The sequence below is a fragment of the Capricornis sumatraensis genome, chromosome 1, assembly GCF_032405125.1.
Source record: "Capricornis sumatraensis isolate serow.1 chromosome 1, serow.2, whole genome shotgun sequence".
NCBI classification, from domain to species: Eukaryota; Metazoa; Chordata; class Mammalia; order Artiodactyla; family Bovidae; genus Capricornis; species Capricornis sumatraensis.
The window spans coordinates 180177435-180196409 of NC_091069.1; the positions used below are offsets into that span (position 1 = coordinate 180177435).

At 36.7% G+C, this 18975-nt stretch overlaps 1 protein-coding gene across 5 annotated transcripts in view; it reads right to left on the reverse strand.

Annotated features, from left to right (window-relative positions):
* Positions 1 to 18975, reverse strand: part of OPA1 (OPA1 mitochondrial dynamin like GTPase) — an 81586-nt gene that overhangs the window by 14307 nt on the left and 48304 nt on the right. For 4 of the 5 annotated variants that reach the window (XM_068972719.1, XM_068972701.1, XM_068972710.1 and 1 more), the window contains 4 exons: positions 16478 to 16618; positions 14605 to 14721; positions 12209 to 12302; positions 11618 to 11728 (listed from right to left, as the gene is read on the reverse strand). In XM_068972719.1, the coding sequence (XP_068828820.1) occupies positions 11618 to 11728; positions 12209 to 12302; positions 14605 to 14721; positions 16478 to 16618 (463 nt within the window). Of the gene's footprint in view, positions 1 to 11407; positions 11527 to 11617; positions 11729 to 12208; positions 12303 to 14604; positions 14722 to 16477; positions 16619 to 18975 lie in introns of those variants that run through there. The other variant, XM_068972693.1, reaches the window with a different exon arrangement.

The window sequence follows — 18975 nt, forward strand, 5'->3', positions numbered from 1 at the left end:
AAAATGTTGCATTAGAACAAAGTATTATTAATTTTATCACAAGGAGAACTAACAGGCATTCATGTTTTTTTTTTTTAGGCTGATTTCATAAGTTTTCAGTTATTTCTCACTATAACCCTATAAAGAGGTATCATTACTGACACTGGTTTCATAAGTCAGAATAAGGCTCAAAGACACAAAAATAACTTCAGAATTAATTTCATGCATTCACTAACTTAGAAAATCACCTTTAAATTATAATCATAATTTCTACAGAAAAGGAATAATCATAAAATTGAAAAAGCAATAAGCATGCATAGATTTATATGCCTGAGTTATCTTTTTTGAAGAATGAAATCATTACATGTCTTTAGGAGACAAACTTATTGTTCTATACTTAGTGATTAGTTTAACTAGAAGAGCAGGGTCTGAAACCAACACATTGAAAATAATATAAAAAAGAAAGCCAAACTATATGAACTTGGTTATATACAGTCACCCACTAGCACAATCCCAGACTAAAGATGAACAGAATCCCAAAACAAATCTAAAAAGATACTATCTCTAATACATGTTGTTAGTCCCAGCTTTGCCATAAATATTTTTGTTCCTGGCTAAACCATTTTCCTCAATGAACATCAATTTTCCCATTTGAACAATGGGGATAATAACTTATAAGCCTTATACGGCTTTACATGGCAAACCTAAGAAACTACAGCTCATTGCTTTCTTGATTGTCAGCAGTCTCAGTGAGAATAAAAGGTTACAAAGTTAAGAAGAGAGTGGATGGTTTAAAGTAGAGGTAGCAGCCAAACATTCAAATCTTTTCCTGTTTGAAAGAGAATCATGAATTGACCCCACAGTTTTAAGAAGCGAAGCTTCAAGCATCTCTGAAGGAAGGGGAGACACAGTGAAGGCACAAGCATGTACAGGGAGTGCCAGGGTCCTAAATACAGATGGAGATTGACTTTAAAACAGTAATTTTTAGTACATGTTTTGTTATAAGATAGCCTCTGGAATACCTCCTCTATTTAAAGTAATGAGCATCATAGTTTTGATTTTTACTAATGCTCCTTATTCCTCTCAAACAATCTTTTTGAAGTAAGTTTATATGAAGAAAAGAAAAAGAAATTTAGCCTACTCTGATAGATGAGAAACCAGAAATAGGAGCAATGACAACAAACTGAAGACTCAGGGTATAGGTGGAAGCTAATCCAAGATTTCTTCATGAAAAATGTGTTCCAGATATGTGACACAAATTATAGCCCTAAGATCATATTAAAAACTTTATTAGAATACAGAGCTACAGTGGTTATTTCTGGGCAGTGGCAATAGCTTAAAAAGTTCTCCATCTATATTTTCTAATTTTACACAATGCATATGCACTAGTTCTGTGATTTAAAAAAAGAAGAAAACAAAAACACCCCAAATTCTGACAGTTGTACTGGGTGAAAACAGGTACATATGACTCAGAATTGGCACCATGCAGTGGTGCCAATAAAGAGAGAGACTAAATAAGACTTGAATTCCTTGACCCAGAAAAAAAGATCTAACTTACAGCACTACAAATAAAGGAACAGACTGAAAGAATTCTCTTAAGAGGAATTAAGAGAGACCATTTCCATGCACCAGCTAACCAAGAAGCAGACAAAATCTGTTATCTTTAATAGGCTGCACAAGCTTCAAAACTTCACTAGTTCAACAGGAAAGGTTTCAGTTCATTCACAGATGACAGATCCATGAAGGAAATGAGAAGAATTCAACGTGAATTTCCCACCACAAAGGATGATACGTTAATGATCACTTATTATGCAGCCCCATGAAATGTCTCTTGGTGTCACAATCACCAAGAGGTTATTTGGGAAGGTATCGGTCACTCTTAAGATTTATCATATCACAAACACAAATCACAGCTTTATCACTTCTATGAACATGACAGTTATGAATATGAAATTTCTAAGGTAATTCTGAATTATGCTCATTTGGGCAAAGAGGCAGTTAAGGAATGTATAAAATGGTAAAGAAATTAAAATTCCTTTTGCCCTTAACGCACACACCCCCACACAACTATTCTGAGAACCCTATTTCATAAAGATTACCAGTTCAGTATCCATCAATTTGTCCTTCAAGACAATTTTTGAAAAAGATTATTCATTTCTGCTTAATTTTATTTTTTAATATACTGTTACACATGTTGATGAACTGTTTCATAGTTCGATTTGGTTTTCAATGACTAGATTCCATTTTTCTCTCCGTCTCAGAATGGAGAGAATAGTACAAAAGACATAATTAAAAAATAAAACAAATCAAAGTTTAATCCCAAATATAAAGATATTATTTCATTCTAAACTCTCACTGAGGGAGTGGTAAGCATTGATAACAAGGGGGAAAACAGCCTAATTTCTAGTTTTAAATATGAGCACTGGCTTTTTTATACATATTAATATACACACAAACACATAACACAGTAACACATAAATAGAATCCACTTTTAAATGATAACCAAAATTCAATTCATAAATTACTGAAGAGTCCTTTCTATCCTTATCCTGACTTTTATCAGTTAAAAATGTGGCTTTTAAGCAAAATGAACATACTTGCTAGTAAAGCATGGAGTACCAGTAGCCCGTTTAAGATTTTAGAGAAGTAAATATCCTTTTAATCTTGTACCAATTTATCAATATCCTTCAATGTTGTCCTTAAAAGACAGACTTAGTGCATGAAAAATGTGCTTGATTCTAAAAGCCCCATTTTGAGTCTAAATTTTCTCATCAATAACCTGGAAAGCACACAATTTGGACTCATCGTGTGGAATCATGCCTGTAAATAACTACTTCTCTTAACACAGAGGACTCTCCCTGAGGATTACTTTCTTCTTTGTGTCAACTCACACACTCTCTCTCTCCCCCTTTTTTGGGCTACAACACAAAGGCAGACTCTACTTCATCTCTGCAGACTCAAGGTAAAAATAACTCTTCACTCTCTTTCTTAGCTGCTTTGTCAATTTCATTTTACCAGGAAAAATATTTCACGAAGGCAGAATTTAGAAACTCAACCACTTTTACCCTGAGAAGATGCCTGAATGACCTCAAACACTGATAACACAGGAAGCAGTTATTTATTCTGCAGTGAAGAAAAAAATTCCAATCTTTCCATTTTTCAAATATATTCTCATCTACTAACCATTCCAAAAAGTACTAAATATCAGAGAGAATAAAAATACTCCAATTGACTTAAGACTTCCTAATAAACACACACAAAAATGAAAACGCTTCAGTGAATTGGGTGGACCAGTGATTAGGACATCACAGGTGACCTAGAAAGCAGGGGTTTTGTTAGGGATGAAAGCTAGATCACAAAATGTGAGCAAAGCAATGTGTGGATACAGAGCTGAATGCAGGAAATGTGAGCTGTTCCACAAGAGAAATGAGATGGCAGTTTCCTGGCAACACAGAGGAAAGAAAGCTTCCTTAGGATGAGAAAGCCTTCTTTTCTCTCTAAGTTAAGAGAAGTGGGCTAATCAAGAATTGGTATTGAAGCAACATGACTCAACATTCAGCAAACATATACAATGTATGATTTACAAAGTAAGGCGAATTTAGGAAAGAAGCATATCACTTGGGCAGAAGAGATCATACATAACAGACATGAACAAAACTCTCTTAAATTGGTTATTTTGGTTGATCTACAGTTGTCTATAGTGGGAAGCCTGCCTTATGCTCAATCAAACAACACTGGCAGTACCTCAGTAAGGTTTCTAACCACTAAAGGAAGGTTAAAAAGCAGAGAGGAGGAAAACACTAGTTCAGGACCAAGAGATAATAATGACATAGAAGAAGGAACAGTGAGAGATATTAGAAAAAGAGAGACAAAGGGAAAAAGACTGCTTAGAAACATGCTGGAAGCCAGCAGAGATGAGACACCAGTATTGAGGTTCTATAATTGTTGGCCAAAACTCGCAATAACAGTATTTATATATAAATGCCACAAGGATTGTCTAGGTACCTAGAATTCTACAACTCAATACTATCCTCTTATCCTTTAAATCAAATCCCTTCAAAATTAATTTTCTTTGGTTATGTTTACAGAAAAAATGGACATGCTACTACAGATGATAGTTCAAAAAATAAATTTTCAGTAGTCACATGCTTTGTCACAATCTACCAGTAGAAGATACATGATAATTCCACCCCAGTTACTAATTTGGCAGATTATACTGCTGTAAACACGAAGAACTCTCTAGAGTACTGGTTTGAGGGCATGGCATGAGTAGCTGTTGTGATGCATGGCAAGAACCACCTACAGAGACTTGGCAAATTATCGCACGCCAGAGCCCTGGCTCTGGGAAAGGTAGTTTAAACATGACTTCCCTTTTCTACAGTTTTAAGTTTCAGATTCTGAGTATAATCTTTCAAGGATAATTTTTAGTTTCACATTGCTGTGAGGCCGCTATTTTCATCCACGAAGGCCCTCAAAGATTCTGTAGGTATGGCAGAAGTTTAGGAATGTGGAGGAACCAATGAAAATTAAATTCAAGAGGTACCTATTTCTTTTTTCTAAATGAAGAACAACAAAATTATTCTTGCTGAAGCTTTTCTCATCTTGATATTTTCTGACTACTTTTTACCCAAGTTTTAACATGGTGTGAAGAAACTTAACTCTTATAAATTAGAATTATATTTTAGAGATAATGAAGGTACTTCTTAAACTGGAACAGCTAAGGAGCATTTCTCTTCCAATTTTAGCTTTTAAATGTAGCACTGGATCATTCTGCTGTTGCTCCCTTTTTATGTAATTTATAAAATTAAATTATAAAGCCACTAGTATACTAATCATGAACAACAAAGTTTTCATAAAAAAAATAATTTGTTACTATCTGATAGCTCAGAGAAAAAAAGAAATTTCCATCTGTCATCTATATTTCTAAGTTTTTAGCATCAAAACTGAATCTCCTGCACACTAAGATACAAAACTTGTATCTTTACTCCATTCTAATTATCAAGAGAAAGCACAGAAAGGATAAGAGGAGACTGGGAAAGTGAGGAGATACAAAGACGAGCCCCACCAGCATTGTATACTCCCCAAGAGAAACAAACTTTAGGATTCAAGAAACAATTGCTGGCTGTCTGGGAGATGCTCAGGCATCGAACAATAAAGAACAGTCAACAGAGGCAAGAGGCCGAGCACGCTGCTGCGACTGCTACTCTAATCCCCAGAGCTCTAGTAAAAAGGCCAGCTGTTGCCACCTCGCGTAGGGAGTCAGCAGAGCAAATTAACTACAGGAGAGAAAAGCTGCGGATATTGGAAAATTCTAATTTACCAGCCTCTTTACGCTGTTTTTAACATTAAGGACATCAAAATTATCATTAAAATAAGCCTGTGCAATGGTAGCCCAAGTAAAAAGTTTATGACTGTTTTCATATTTCGTTAGTAAATGAGATGTAAATATGAAATATTTGGCTTTGACTGAAGCATATCTTCTCTTCATGTAAAATACAAGAAATATGAAGAAATATACTGAAGCTTATTATAAAACATCTCAACACTCCCAGACAAGCTCAACAAAAAAGTTCAACTAAGAATAATAGCCATTATGCTCAAGTAAAGATTCTGTATCTGTTACAGTCGGATCTTAAGTCTCTAAGAAGTACAATCACACCAGACTGAAAAGCTGTGTCTAGATTTTGGGCAACTTAGATACTACTTACCTCTGGCGGAATCTGATCGAGTGCACTTAGAGACAGGTCTACAAGTCATATAAGGAAAACGAACTTCCTTCAATGTTTACTGGTGCCGTGCACACTTTAGTGTTCTCCTACCCAGACTCCCTAATTCTCTAAAGGTTTCACACTGTTTGAAAGTTTAAGCTGCGATGCTTTTGTACTACAGGAAGTACACAGGATGGTAATGATCATGAGCGTTAACTAGTATGTACATCTTTCTGACCCACTCCATGAGGGACACTGTAAACTATGGAAGTTTCCAAATATACAAGACCGTTTCATATAATTATATTGTCTAATGCCTTGGGGTTTTTTTTCTCCCCTCAAAAAAATAGTTCAGCATAGTAGTTAAACCTGAGCTCAAATCCTGGCTTTACCACTATGTGGGTGTTTTTAGGACTCTATTTCTTTATTATATATAAATGAGAAAAAATGACTTACTGAGAATATGAAAATGTGTTTTAAACACATAACCTAGTATCTGGCATAGGAAATGTATTTAAATATTAATTCATTTTCACAAGCAGAATCAGGTTCTGATACAAAAATGAAAAGGAATTTATTCTAAAATAAGGAGAGGAAAATCTAAACGACTGCTAATACCCCTTTAATTATTGGGTATCAGTGATTCTTTGATTATGCACACAAAGAATGAAAAGTATAACTCAGACTTTAGTGAATAAGAGTTGAAAAAGAAACCTAAGCTCTAAACTCCTTGCAACTGATATCAAGGTCCAAAAACTCACAATAATCTAGTTAACTGTTGATACGATATTCATAGAGCAAATAACAAAAGAATCCCATGCTGTGCTGATGAAACTCAGTTTAGCAACACTATCAGCAGCTGTTACCAGTGCCCAGACACTCAGTTTCCAGGCTGGAGTGGAGAATAAATTCTGAAGAAGTCTACGAGGTTTTAGCAATATTATTTTATATAATGACAATCATAAAATAGATCTTATAAATCATAAACAGATTATAGAAAAATTTTGAATTGAGCTATATAACATGCTGATTTTTCCCTCTCCAAAGAAGGCATTTTAAAATTGCAGTCTAGGGCGGGGCCAGTGCTGGCCCTTGTCCGGGCTCTGCCGTTACCACTGGACTGTGGCGGGAGGCGTTCAGGACGCCCTCGCGGGGATCCCTGGCCCCAATTCTGTCTGGGGGCAAAAAAAAAAAAAAAATAAAATAAAAAAATAAAAAAAATAAAATTGCAGTCTATTTCAATAAATAGATAGGACACATTATTAAAAATTAAAAATTATGCAGGGAATCCAAATGGATTTTATCTAAATTAATGTTGTACTTGAATATCTATAAAAAAGAAATCCTGAGAAAATATTCACTACAAAATCAAAAGAATTTCATCAATGTCACAGTGGATACCGGGCAGTTGCGAATATGAGTAGACATTGCAAAAAAGGGATTAAGGTGGAAAGATCAGTTATGTATTTTATTAAATTGTCCATGAGGTGACCCAGTCTTTCAACACCTTCACAGATGATGTTTTCAAAAGCCTCATTTTCTCTAAATTATTTTCAAATGACCCCTGATCCTGTATCAGGATATATCCTTTTTAATCCTTTTCTCAGACTTAGGAAACAGTTTTAATACCACAAAGAGTATAATTTTCCTGAATCATTTACTGTCATTATGCCTCACAAGCCCCAACTGTATTGTGTGTTAGCAACAAATAAGATTATTTCCCTAAATAATCTCAATCTAACAATCAAAGTTTTAAAATTGATAATATTGACATATGACTACCATGTAACCCTCAGATCCCCACCAACTGTCCCATTAACATCCTTCAGAGCAAAAAGATTCAGTTCAGGATCACATACATTGTATTTTGTTTTCCTGTTCTTGGTCTCCCTCAAGCTGGAACAGTTCCTCAGTCTTCCCTTGTCACTCATGATCTTTACACTTAAGAGATTACAGGCCAGCTATTTTATAGACTATGCTTTAACTTGGGTTTTCCTGATGTACCTTCATGATTGAATTTAAGTTATACATCTTTGGTGAGAAAATCACAGAAGTGACATTGGGTTCTTCTCACCGAATTCTCTAAGGTATCACATAGTTCTGATCTGACCATTACTGATAATATTATTTTAACCGCTTGATTAAGGTGGTTATTACCAGTCTTTTCCACACATACAGTTACTCTTTTTTCCTTACACCGTGCTTCTTTACTTTGATGCCCAAATTGTCCTAGTGTTGGCTAGCAGGAATCTCTGCATGTTGGCTTCTGCATGTTATCTTGCTGACATGTCCCTATCATCCTTGAACTGCTTCCTTACTTTCTACATCCTCAGGATGCCCCAGGGTCCTCTTGACCTTTCCCTGTTCCACCAATGGAATCCACTGTGCTTCCTTGTACGACTCCTCAACTGATGAGCCTCCTAAGACTAGAAGAGGCAAATTCTTCTCTCATCTTTCTAATTCTAGTTTTGTGGCTTCATTTCAATATTGAACGTGGTATCTCTTCTTAAAATGAAAGAACATCACAGCACTTTTTATGTAATCATCTTAAAGTATAATCAGTTGCTGAACCTCCAAAGTAAAGTGGTGAAATGATTTGAAAATGGGCAAGCTTAAGACTGGCAAAATACATGATGCATCAAACTTGTACCAATTTCCATAATATTTCATCCTGTACCCATTTCAAATTGTAAAAAGCAAAACAAAACAGAAGCCCTATCTGCTTCCCTTTCTCTAAATTTCATTAACCAACTTAACATATTCTAATTGAATATGCTATACTAGGAACTTTGATCTGTATAATACAGTAGTAACCATTAAACTCCGAAAGTTTTCTGGCTGAAAGTATCCATGACCATATTCCCAAGTGTTAGACTGAAGATAAACAGTAAGGAAAAGGTACTCTCAAGATTCTTTTTCAACTAATGGACAAAGTCATGTCTCATCTTCTTTAGTGTGACTGATAAGGCTGAGTCACTGGTCAAACACTTGCTTCCAAGGACATTATTTGGTACAGAAACATGATGATAATTATATATTTATACACACACACAAAAGTGGTAAGTCATTTCAAGGGAGTCATGAGTACTTTTTCAGGAAAAACAGCAGGAAAACATAAGAATTGGCTTGACAGTACACAAATTTGTGTTAGCAATACGCTTTCTTTAAATAATCAAATTGGGAGTGAAAAGGGATGGGGTTACACAAGACTCTATTAAAGGGACTTCCCTGGTGGTCCAGTGGCTAAGACTCCAAGCTCCCAATGCAGGGGGCCTAGGTTACACTGGTCAGGTAACTAGATCCCACATGCTCCAACTAAAAGTTTGCATGCCCCAACTAAAGAGCCCACGTGCTGCAGCTAAGATGCAGCACAGCCAAGTAAATAAAAATTTTTTAAAAAGAAGACTATTCTAAAACTTGAGAAAAGGCACATCATTCTAATCACTTAAAAAGGCATATTTCAGGTAAAACACATGGAAGTACTTCACTGTCTGATAACTATTTCTTGAGAGATACAAAAGAAATAGGTCTGTATACTTTGTGAAACTGATACATCTCTTCCTGAACAGTACTAATTCAGCATAAAATTATGAACCAGGAACTTACAAATGTTTTTTGAACCAATTGCCCTAACAATCCTATAAAAAAAAGAACTATTGTAGTACCACTCTTTCAAAGAAGTTAAGGCTGTGGGAGATAGCCTGCCTAAGATGGGTGAGACAGAGGAGATGGTTCGATGGCATCACTGACTCAATGGACATGAGTTTGAGCAAACTCCAGGAGATAGTGAAGGACAGGGAAGCCTGGCTTGCTGCAGTCCATGGGGTTACAAAGAGTCAGAGTACATGGTAGTTCAGATTTAAGTACATGGTAGTTCAGATGTAAGTATAGACCTGTGAGTTAGCACACACTTAACTATACTGCCAAAGTGGCGCGAAAATTGAAAGAAGAGCAACAGGAGATGGAAACAAAAGTTAAAGTGAGATATGTTTCAAAGAAAGATTACCTAAAGAAAAGAAGGAAAAGGCAAGGAGAAAGAAATAAGAAGCCGAGGTAAGCTGGGAGGAGCGAGGAGAGGACAAACAGTGGAGGAGAACACACGCTCCGGCCCAGGGCGGAAGACAGGAAAACTCTGCCTGGTTTTTCTTGGATGTTCTGGGGATTGTGCTGTAGTGCTACATATCAGCTTAAAAACTGTTTTCAGATTTGAGTAACTGCTTTCTGTTGAGCATGTGCTATCTTTTGGACATCAGAAAAATAGATAGTAAAACTAAGTATACACTGAAAGGAAAAACTACTATTTCATGAAGCTGAAATAAGGGAAACCTGCTACAAGGTTAACGCAAACAGTAGCACTGACCACTAGTATTTTTATTTAATAATACAAATCTTTCACCGATTTCCTTGGATTCAGAAGTATCTAAGTAAATCTTACCATGAAATCCAAACAGCTTAAAGTGAGGGATTCCCTAGCACCCAGGAAAGAACCCCGACCCCTACAGCCTGAAAACAAAGTGACAAAGTGACGAACAAGGCCCAGCGAGACTGGGGGCTGAGGGTAGGGAGCCATATCGTCCTGGTGTATGTGTTAAAGCCAGACCAGGTTTAAGAGGCATTCACATGGGGGTGTGGTGACCTGCCCAGGAGTGAGGAGAGGATCCATGGAAGAGGGGAGGCAGGCAGTGCAAAGTGCCAAAGCACAGACAGACAAAAACGGTGTCTCTACAAAAGGACGGTCGGGACTCAGGTGAGGAAGGTCCTTGTGTAGTCGGATAGGGAGGAGGAGAGACGCCTGGCAGTGTCAGAGCATGCGATCAGTTAGAAGGACTCCCTGAGGAAGGGCATCCTGGCACAGAATGTCACAACTGAGATGAGGGGGAAGGGTATTAACACAGGGGGAGGAACTGTGGTGATGGCCTGGAGTCAGGTGAAGAGAACCTGAGCTGGGCGAGGACATTTGAGCAATGAAGGGGACAGTGGCAAGTTTAGTGGCATGTAAGAGGACTGATCAGAATAAGTAAATATATTAAGGACACTAAGAGCCAGATTTCTCATTATCAGAAAAAGGAATTATAAATACGGAAAAGGGGAGATTTCTCTGGCTGGTCCAGTGGTTAAGAATCTGCCTTCCAAGGCAGGGCATGTAGGTCTGTTCCCCAGCTGGGGAACTAAGATCTCATGTGCTGTGGGGCAACTAAGCCTCCATGGCACAACTGGTGAGCCCGCAAGCCAGAGCAAAAGGTCTTGCATGCCCATGTGCCACAACTAAGACCTGATACAGCCAAATAAATAAGTAAATATTTTTTTAATTACAGAAAAAGAGAAAATTAGAATGAGCTCAGTATTTGATTAGGAATACAGTTATAAATGTGTATATATATACACACACACAAATATGCACACATATGCATATTTGTTCCCTTGCTCCATTGAGCACTTCTGGGAACAGTGATATTTCAGTAACAATAAACATTATCTAGCTCCCAGCTCTTGATTTCTAAAGGCTGTGCTGTGCTTAGTTGCTCAGTTGTATCTGGCTCTTTGTGATTTCTAAATATCATTCTACAAAAAAGGGAAGCTGGGTCAGGGAAAATAAGAGATGCATATGGAGTACCTTGTGATACGGAAGGACACTGTAACGACAACAGGTGAAACCTGAATGGAGTCTAAAAATTAGATGTAGTAATTTATCCTTGTTATTAAAATCTTGATTTTGACGGCTGCTAGGAGAAAATCCTTGTTTCTAAAAAGTCCACATCAAAATACTTGGAACGGATGGAACTTTAGGACAGCAACTTTCAAACAGTTCAAGGGAAAAACGCTTTTTGCATACACTCTTCTGTAAGTTTAAAATGAAATGGAGAAATAAATGGACATGGGGAAGGTGAAAGGAAAAGGCAGTGAGATGGAGGGAAGGCAGGATTACTTACTGAGGTCTTCGGCCAGTTGAACTCGTTTGCCAGTAAGCAATTTTACCTTCTTCTCACTGTCTTCAGCAAAATCTTCCAATACCTCTTTAACATTTTTCTCTAATCGCCTGACTGTTTAAAGCAAATAAAGGAACACAAGAAGCACCATTTTTATGAACGTACAAGAATGACAAAGTTAACAATATATATGGAGAGCAAGTTCTTATTTTTCTCATCATAGTAAATCTATTGGTAAGTTCAGACTTCTCAGTTATAGGGAGAATCTCTACCTGATATACAGTACTTTATATATTCTCAGAGACAGTCTTATTCTTAAGCCCTATTACTTTCAAGGAAGTACAGATTCCCCCAAATCCTAAGTGATGCTTAGCACCCCTTTCATAACAGAGTTTTTGGGTACTAAAGTCTCCTGGTATGTTTATTTCCCATATTTCTCAATTATGATTTTATTTTCATTAATATTTTAAAGGCAAATTATTTTTGTTTTTTTCTTAATAAATCTAATTTTCAGGAAGTATTTTGGCATCCTTTTTAAAATGAACATTACTGTTTTTTGATGTCAAATTAGAAAGCGGTGCCTCTGTGGCTTACCTTCAGTGTTTGTAAGTTGCTGTCTTAAAGTATTTGCGGTGATAGCAAGCATACGCTGTATTCGCCAAAATAGGACAACATCATTGCATTCCAACTGAAATATGAGGTGGTTAAGATTACCAGATGCAATTTAAAAATGAAAACCACAATCATGAACCATACAACTACTAAAGTCAGTACCTACAGCTTATGATTCAATAAAAAGATTCAGATTTACCTAATATACATATTCCTCTTATAGAGAGAACCTAGTGATTTTTTTTCTGTATAGGATCTATGAAGTTCTGCATGATTTTGGGTTTATCTGCTGCACAGCTACATAGTTTCGATTTCAATGACAAAGCAAAGTAAACTTGGGAGGTAGAGCATTTCATTATGTTCTATACAAGTAGAAGTCCACAAAATATATCCTTAATTAGCATTTTGTTTCAGCTAACAATCACATTATTTTAAATATGTCCTCAGGCTAACCTCTTTTCTTTGAATATGCACTCAAGCCATTTTTGAAATTCACTTGCAAATGAAAATAAATTAGTGATATTTTTAAAAAGAAGCTTATCCTCTGGGTGAGGAGTAAAAGAGGGATAGGGATTAAGTACTAACAACTGTGTATAAAATAAATAAACTACAGAATATATTGTACAGCACAGGGGAACATTGCAGTATTTTATAACAACTTTAAACGGAACATAATCTTAGAAATACTGAATCCCTATCCTGTGTACCTGAAACTAATATAATCTTGTAAAATCAACCATACTTCAAAAAAAAGCTAGCATGCTGCTTCTCAACAGAGGGAGACATAAAGCTTATTCTATACAGAGAGGTCTTTCCAACAATTGTGTGTTAGCTGCATCTGTGCTTAGTTGCTCAGTTGTGTCTGACTCTTTGTGGCCCCATGGACTGTAGCCCGCCTAGCTCCTGTCCATGGATTTTCCAGGCAAGAATACTGGAGTGGGTTGTCATTTCCTCCTCTAGGGGATATTCCCAACGCAGGGATCGAACCCGTGTCTCCTGTGACTCTCGCATTGTAGGCAGATTCCGTACCACTGAGCCACTGGGGAAGCCACATTTCAACAATTAAAATGATGAAAAAAACTTGTCAAATTTTACATTGTCACATTTAAACAAAAAAATTTTTTTAAGCTGCTCAAAAGAAAAACATCTTATGGATCTCAAATAGGACTGCTGATTAACAGAGCTCTTTCAGTATACTCTGAAAAGCATTTCTGCTTGCATGAAAATGTTCAAATACATTAGTCTACTGCCACCTAGGGGCTTCCCTAGGTCCATGGAGTTGCAGTCAGATAACTGAAAAACACGCACACTGCCACCTAGGGGTTACTCAGTAAAATATGACATTAAACTGTGCAATTGTCCATTTTAAGAACTTTATACAGTTATTTAAAGAATTAAAGCAAAATTTTCATGATATAAAGAAAGAATTATAATATGGAGAAAAAGAATGATAAAAATGTATTACATGATTATTTCCACTATGAAATGGATGATTATGCTATAAATATACACACATACAACATGTGTAGAAAGAACTGACTAAAATTACTTCTAAGTAGAAGGCAATGGCACCCCACTCCAGTACTCTTGCCTGGAAAATCCCATGGATGGAGGAGCCTGGTGGGCTACAGTCCATGGGGTCGCTAAGAGTCGGACACGACTGAGCGACTTCACTTTCACTTTTCACTTTCATGCAGTGAAGGAGGAAATGGCAACCCACTCCAGTGTTCTTGCCTGGAGAATCCCAGGGGCGGCGGAGCCTGGTGGGCTGCCATCTATGGGGTCACACAGAGTCGGACACGACTGAAGCGACTTAGCAGCAAGGGGATTATAGGCTTCCCTCATAGCTCAGTTGGTAAAGAAACTGCCTGCAGTGTAGGAGACCTGGGTTTGATCCCTGGGTTGGGAAGATCCCCTGGGGAAGGGAAAGGCTACCGACTCCAATACTCTGGCCTAAAGAATTCCATGGACAAAGAGTGGGATACAACTGAGCAACTTTCACTTTCAAGGGGATTATAAATTATTATTTACTTTTGTATGTTTTACATTTACTTATTCCATTTTACTTTCCAAAATGGAAAAGTATATCTTTCTAACATAAAGTTAACGGTTAAAAAAAAGTCTTTCAAAAGTAGCATAGTGCCTATTATACACAAACAGTTTTATAAGCACTGGAATGACAGCATGTAAAATGCAATTACTACCAAAGTGGCAAATATCTTTGAAAAAAATATGAGTTAAGCTATTCTTTCTAAATAATGCATACTTTTTTCTCAGAAGATCAAAAGACTTTAATGCTAAACCTCAAGAAAGGTTACTTTTAAGCACTTAAACAACTATCACTAAAAAACATTTCTCCTTGCTTTAGGAAACCTTACCTCAGAATCAACAAAATGCCTCTGGTAATAATAGAAGCCTCTTCGACAAAGGTTACAATGGTTTAGAGCTGTTTTTAAGAAATGTCTTCTATAAACTTGGTGCCAAGTATCCTTAATCTAAAATAAAAACAAAGAAAACCAAGGCCAAAAAGTTACTGTATACCCTCCAGATTGATTAAACCCATTTTGAAAAGTCATATACAAAGTTTATTTATAAAAAATTAAAAACAGCAATGTTGTTATTCTATCAACTGTTTATATCCATTAAAAAATTTGTTTCAAAATAAAGATTAGATTACTACTAATCTGACTCCTTAACAGTCTTTGTATTTCAAAATTCTGTACTGTTTCTAACAACCATTATTATTAATAATCCAGTAGAGTAGACAGGGTGGGGATTATCTTCCCCTAGTTAGAATTAAGGTGTCTGAGGCAAACGAGGTTGTGAGCCTTGACTGAGGTCAGGAGTAGACTAGGAAGCAGGTCTTAGACCATGTCCATCAACCCAACGAGATTTCCTTTCTCATTATTAAATATCGTTACCTCAGCAACATGACCCCCATCGTTTTATTACTATATAGCCTGTCAGAGTGTTCAAGGTTCTCTCACACTACTGTCTTTTCTTGAGGACAACGATAATGTTAAGAAAGTAAACAAGCATCACCAACACCATCTGGTGGTTGGGAAGGGGGCTGAGAGAGTGTGTACCAATTGTTAGAGGCAGTATTACCAGCTAATGGAGTGGAAATGTACCAGAAGTCACATCTCTTGACATCTCGCCCATCTAGATTACAGTACTTTGTTCCGTGAACATACGTTTCTCTTGGGGAAAAAACTGCTATTTTCTTACTCACAGAAATTAAGATATATAGCCAATCCACATCCTAAGATATGGACAGAGTCCCTCCTACAGTTCAAAAGTATCCAACCAAACACAATTTATTGTTAGTGAGAGCTAGGACTAATGTGGATAAATTACATTTATATTCAACTAATAACTGTGTGTAATCACTAGCTTTAACTTCATTTTCAATTTATAAACAATGAGATATATAACATTTTTATCTGTTTCTTTTCATCAGTTTTCTTTTCTTGTTCTGATCTCTGGTTAATTTTTTTAAATAAGTATACTCTTTTCTCAAGTACAGAAACATAAGCAAATACTTTCAAAAAGAATCTATGTGTGGCTCTGAAATTTCTTAAATGATTATTTTACCCACTAAAGTCCTTTTCTAAAGGGAATTCACTTGAGCTAATATTAAAATGAAGTCGATCCTTTACACCCTAACTAGGGAACATAGATCCAGAAACACAATTGCTTTTCAAAGACTTTCTCCAAATAAGCATCATGAAAGTAAGCAAAAAAGTACTAAACTATAATTATACAGCCTCATATTTATTTTAAAAAAGGAAAAAGAGATAGAACTCAAAGACATTATCCAATTTACTCATACACATTAAGTATGATTAAAACACATGTGACTGAAAAAACATACATATAAATGAACTATATTTAAGCAAAAATTTTATTTTGTAATCTGAGCCAGTGTAATGTGGTGTAGAGATCTGAATGTGTTTCATCCCCTTTTGCCAGAACTAACTGCTAAATTTGCCCAGATACTTCCCTTTTCTAGGTCTCAGGTTCCCCATTTACAAACTAAAGCATTACACTTAAAAAAATAATACTGAGAACAAAATTTCAAATTATTTCCACACTCAAAATCACTGAGTTCTTTTTGTCAGCAAAAGTACCCATGATCAAAATCAAATTAAGCACTTAAGTATCTAGGTAATATATCAGAAGTAATAACATTTTACTATAAGAAATGAAGACTTAGGAAGCAAACTCATGCTTTTCAGAAACGTTTATTACCAAGCTTGGGTCTACTTCCACTCCTCGTGCTTCAAGGTTCTTTCGGACTGTAGTTATCTCATCACTCGCAAGGTAAGCTGGGTGCTCCTCATTACACTTCAGCATCTTCTCCAGTTCATTCTTGGTTTCATTGTGGACACACTTTGAAACGTTTAAAAGAGGTCTGTGTTTATTAGATAGTTCATGATTTGGCATAATTATAAAAACAGAGTCCCAATTTTAATACATACATTACTTTGGCAAGACTGGTGACACACGCTCAATCGTAACAAACAAGGAAGACCAGAACGGCACGGCTTACGAATGCAAAACCACCTGGACATATGAAGGGCCACAGGGGTAAGGGGATTAGCCCTATTTACGGTATTTTACTTTGGCTGAAGTGTTTCACTGTCCAAATTACAGAACCACACACCTTACTATGCACTTCCTTTCTTGACCTTAGGGTATGAGTTCAATCTAGGAAAAAGTACCCTGTATACATGGGAAGAGATAATGTTCTATGAATGCCTTATATCTAAGAACTGGATGACTATAAGGCCCTGTGCCTGTTGACATAGTCCTTTTCTGATAAATTAAATATGAAATTCATAGTTTTATTTTTTTAAAGTCTTTTCATTAAAAATCATTATTAGACTGCTTCTGTGAGGTATCTATCATTCTTAAATTCACTTCCAGTCTCTCCTAAACAATTATATTGCTTATAATCTCTTCACCAAATGAGGAAAACACACACACTAGTGATAACTTTGAAAGCAAAACTAGCATATGGTGTCAAAGTAACTTTATAATTTCAGTTTTCCACCCTTTCCAAGTTGCATGGTACAGGAAACTAGCTTCAAATTCACAAATTACACGAAACAAGTTACTACCATAGCATCTTGCCCGTAAGAATAACACTTAAACACAAAGAAATGGCTTGTAAATGAAACTACTAAATAGTATTCTCTGAAAACATGACACATTAAAAGACATTTAATAAAGAGAAATTTCACTGTTTTCAACTTCTGCTATCTGGTCTGAGAGAGGAAGGAAATCTCTAATCATGACATCCTCCCACTCTTCCCGCCCTGTTTCACTTCCACTTGGCCCCATCACACTGAGTGCCCAGGAGACTACTACTCTCCCGTCTATCCTGACCAAGATTTCCATTAGTTTAGCTCAAAGTGAGAATGCTTCAAAGGAATGGATTTCCCCCACCCCCCCAGATTAAGTAAAAGTTACAATACAAAAGTAAAAAATAATTTTCAGAACATGGATTTCTCCTCTTCAACACAGGACAATCTTAAGTTTCTTTTCCTAAGTCCTGCCAATTCAAAAAGAAATGAAACTGTTACACAGCTATCTAAATTTGCAGTATGAGACTTTAGGAATATTCTCAATCTCTTCTAGAATCTGTTTCTCACTAAAACCTCCAGGTATGAAGCCTAGACCAGTGGTTTTCAACTGGGAGTAGGAGGGTTAGAGAGACTAGAGGAGAACTTAATTTGGTGAGTCTGACAAGCTTTGTTTTGAAAGAGAAAACAAAACATTCATATACAAACACCTCCCCTGTGATTCTCCTGTCACTCCCCTCTCCAAAGTATGGCCTCCATTCATCTATGGATCTTATGCACGCTGCCCTGAAACCCTGGAAGAAAGTTTCCTCTACAGATCCTTGCTTAACCTTAAAACTACTGGGTTGCCCAAAAGGTTTGTTCAGGTTTTTCCTGTTGTTGTTTTTTATGGACAAACCTGAACGAACTTTTTGGTCAATCCAGTAATTCCCCTGTTTCTCGTTAAGGGATTCCCTTTAAGTTCAAGTTCCTGAGAAAGTAACATTTAACCAGGAACCATTCCTCTCTGAGAATGTTGGCTAAAGCATATTTACAACTAGTCGCTGAAGTAAGTTCTGCCATCATTGGTTGTTCTAGACCTAATTAAGCCTAACTAAGCCTTAAGGGTCAGACATCATTTTCCTTGGAGTTTATCTGCCTTACACCAGTTCTTTCTAATCAATGTCTCTTCTTGTCTCAAAGTCAGAAACCTCTGATGGATATCCTTGAAATTCTTTTTTGAAAGACTGCCTCCCCGCAGCCCATCTGGCGAGCAGAAGTAAGTAATGTACTCTGAACACAGGCAAGCGAGTGAGTGAGTGAAGCTGCTCAGTCACGTCTGACTCTTTGCGACCCCATGGACTGTAGCCAGCCCGGCTCCTCCAGCCATGGGATATTCCAGGCAAGTATACTGGAGTGGGTTGCCATTTCCTTCTCCAGGGGAACACAGGCAAGACCCAAGAGTAATTCTGTCCACTTCATCAGCTTCTCTTCCTTCTCTTCATGACTCATTTTCCCAAAAAAATCAAATCAGAAAGAAAAAGAAAGGAGGAAGACTGTCCCCTCACTATTTTAAGACAACTGGGACTCAGCATAGTCAGCTTATGAAACAAGAAATGTGTAAAACCAGAAAAAGTAATAGGGTGCTGATCATATAATTAATATACATAATTCTTTTTAAAA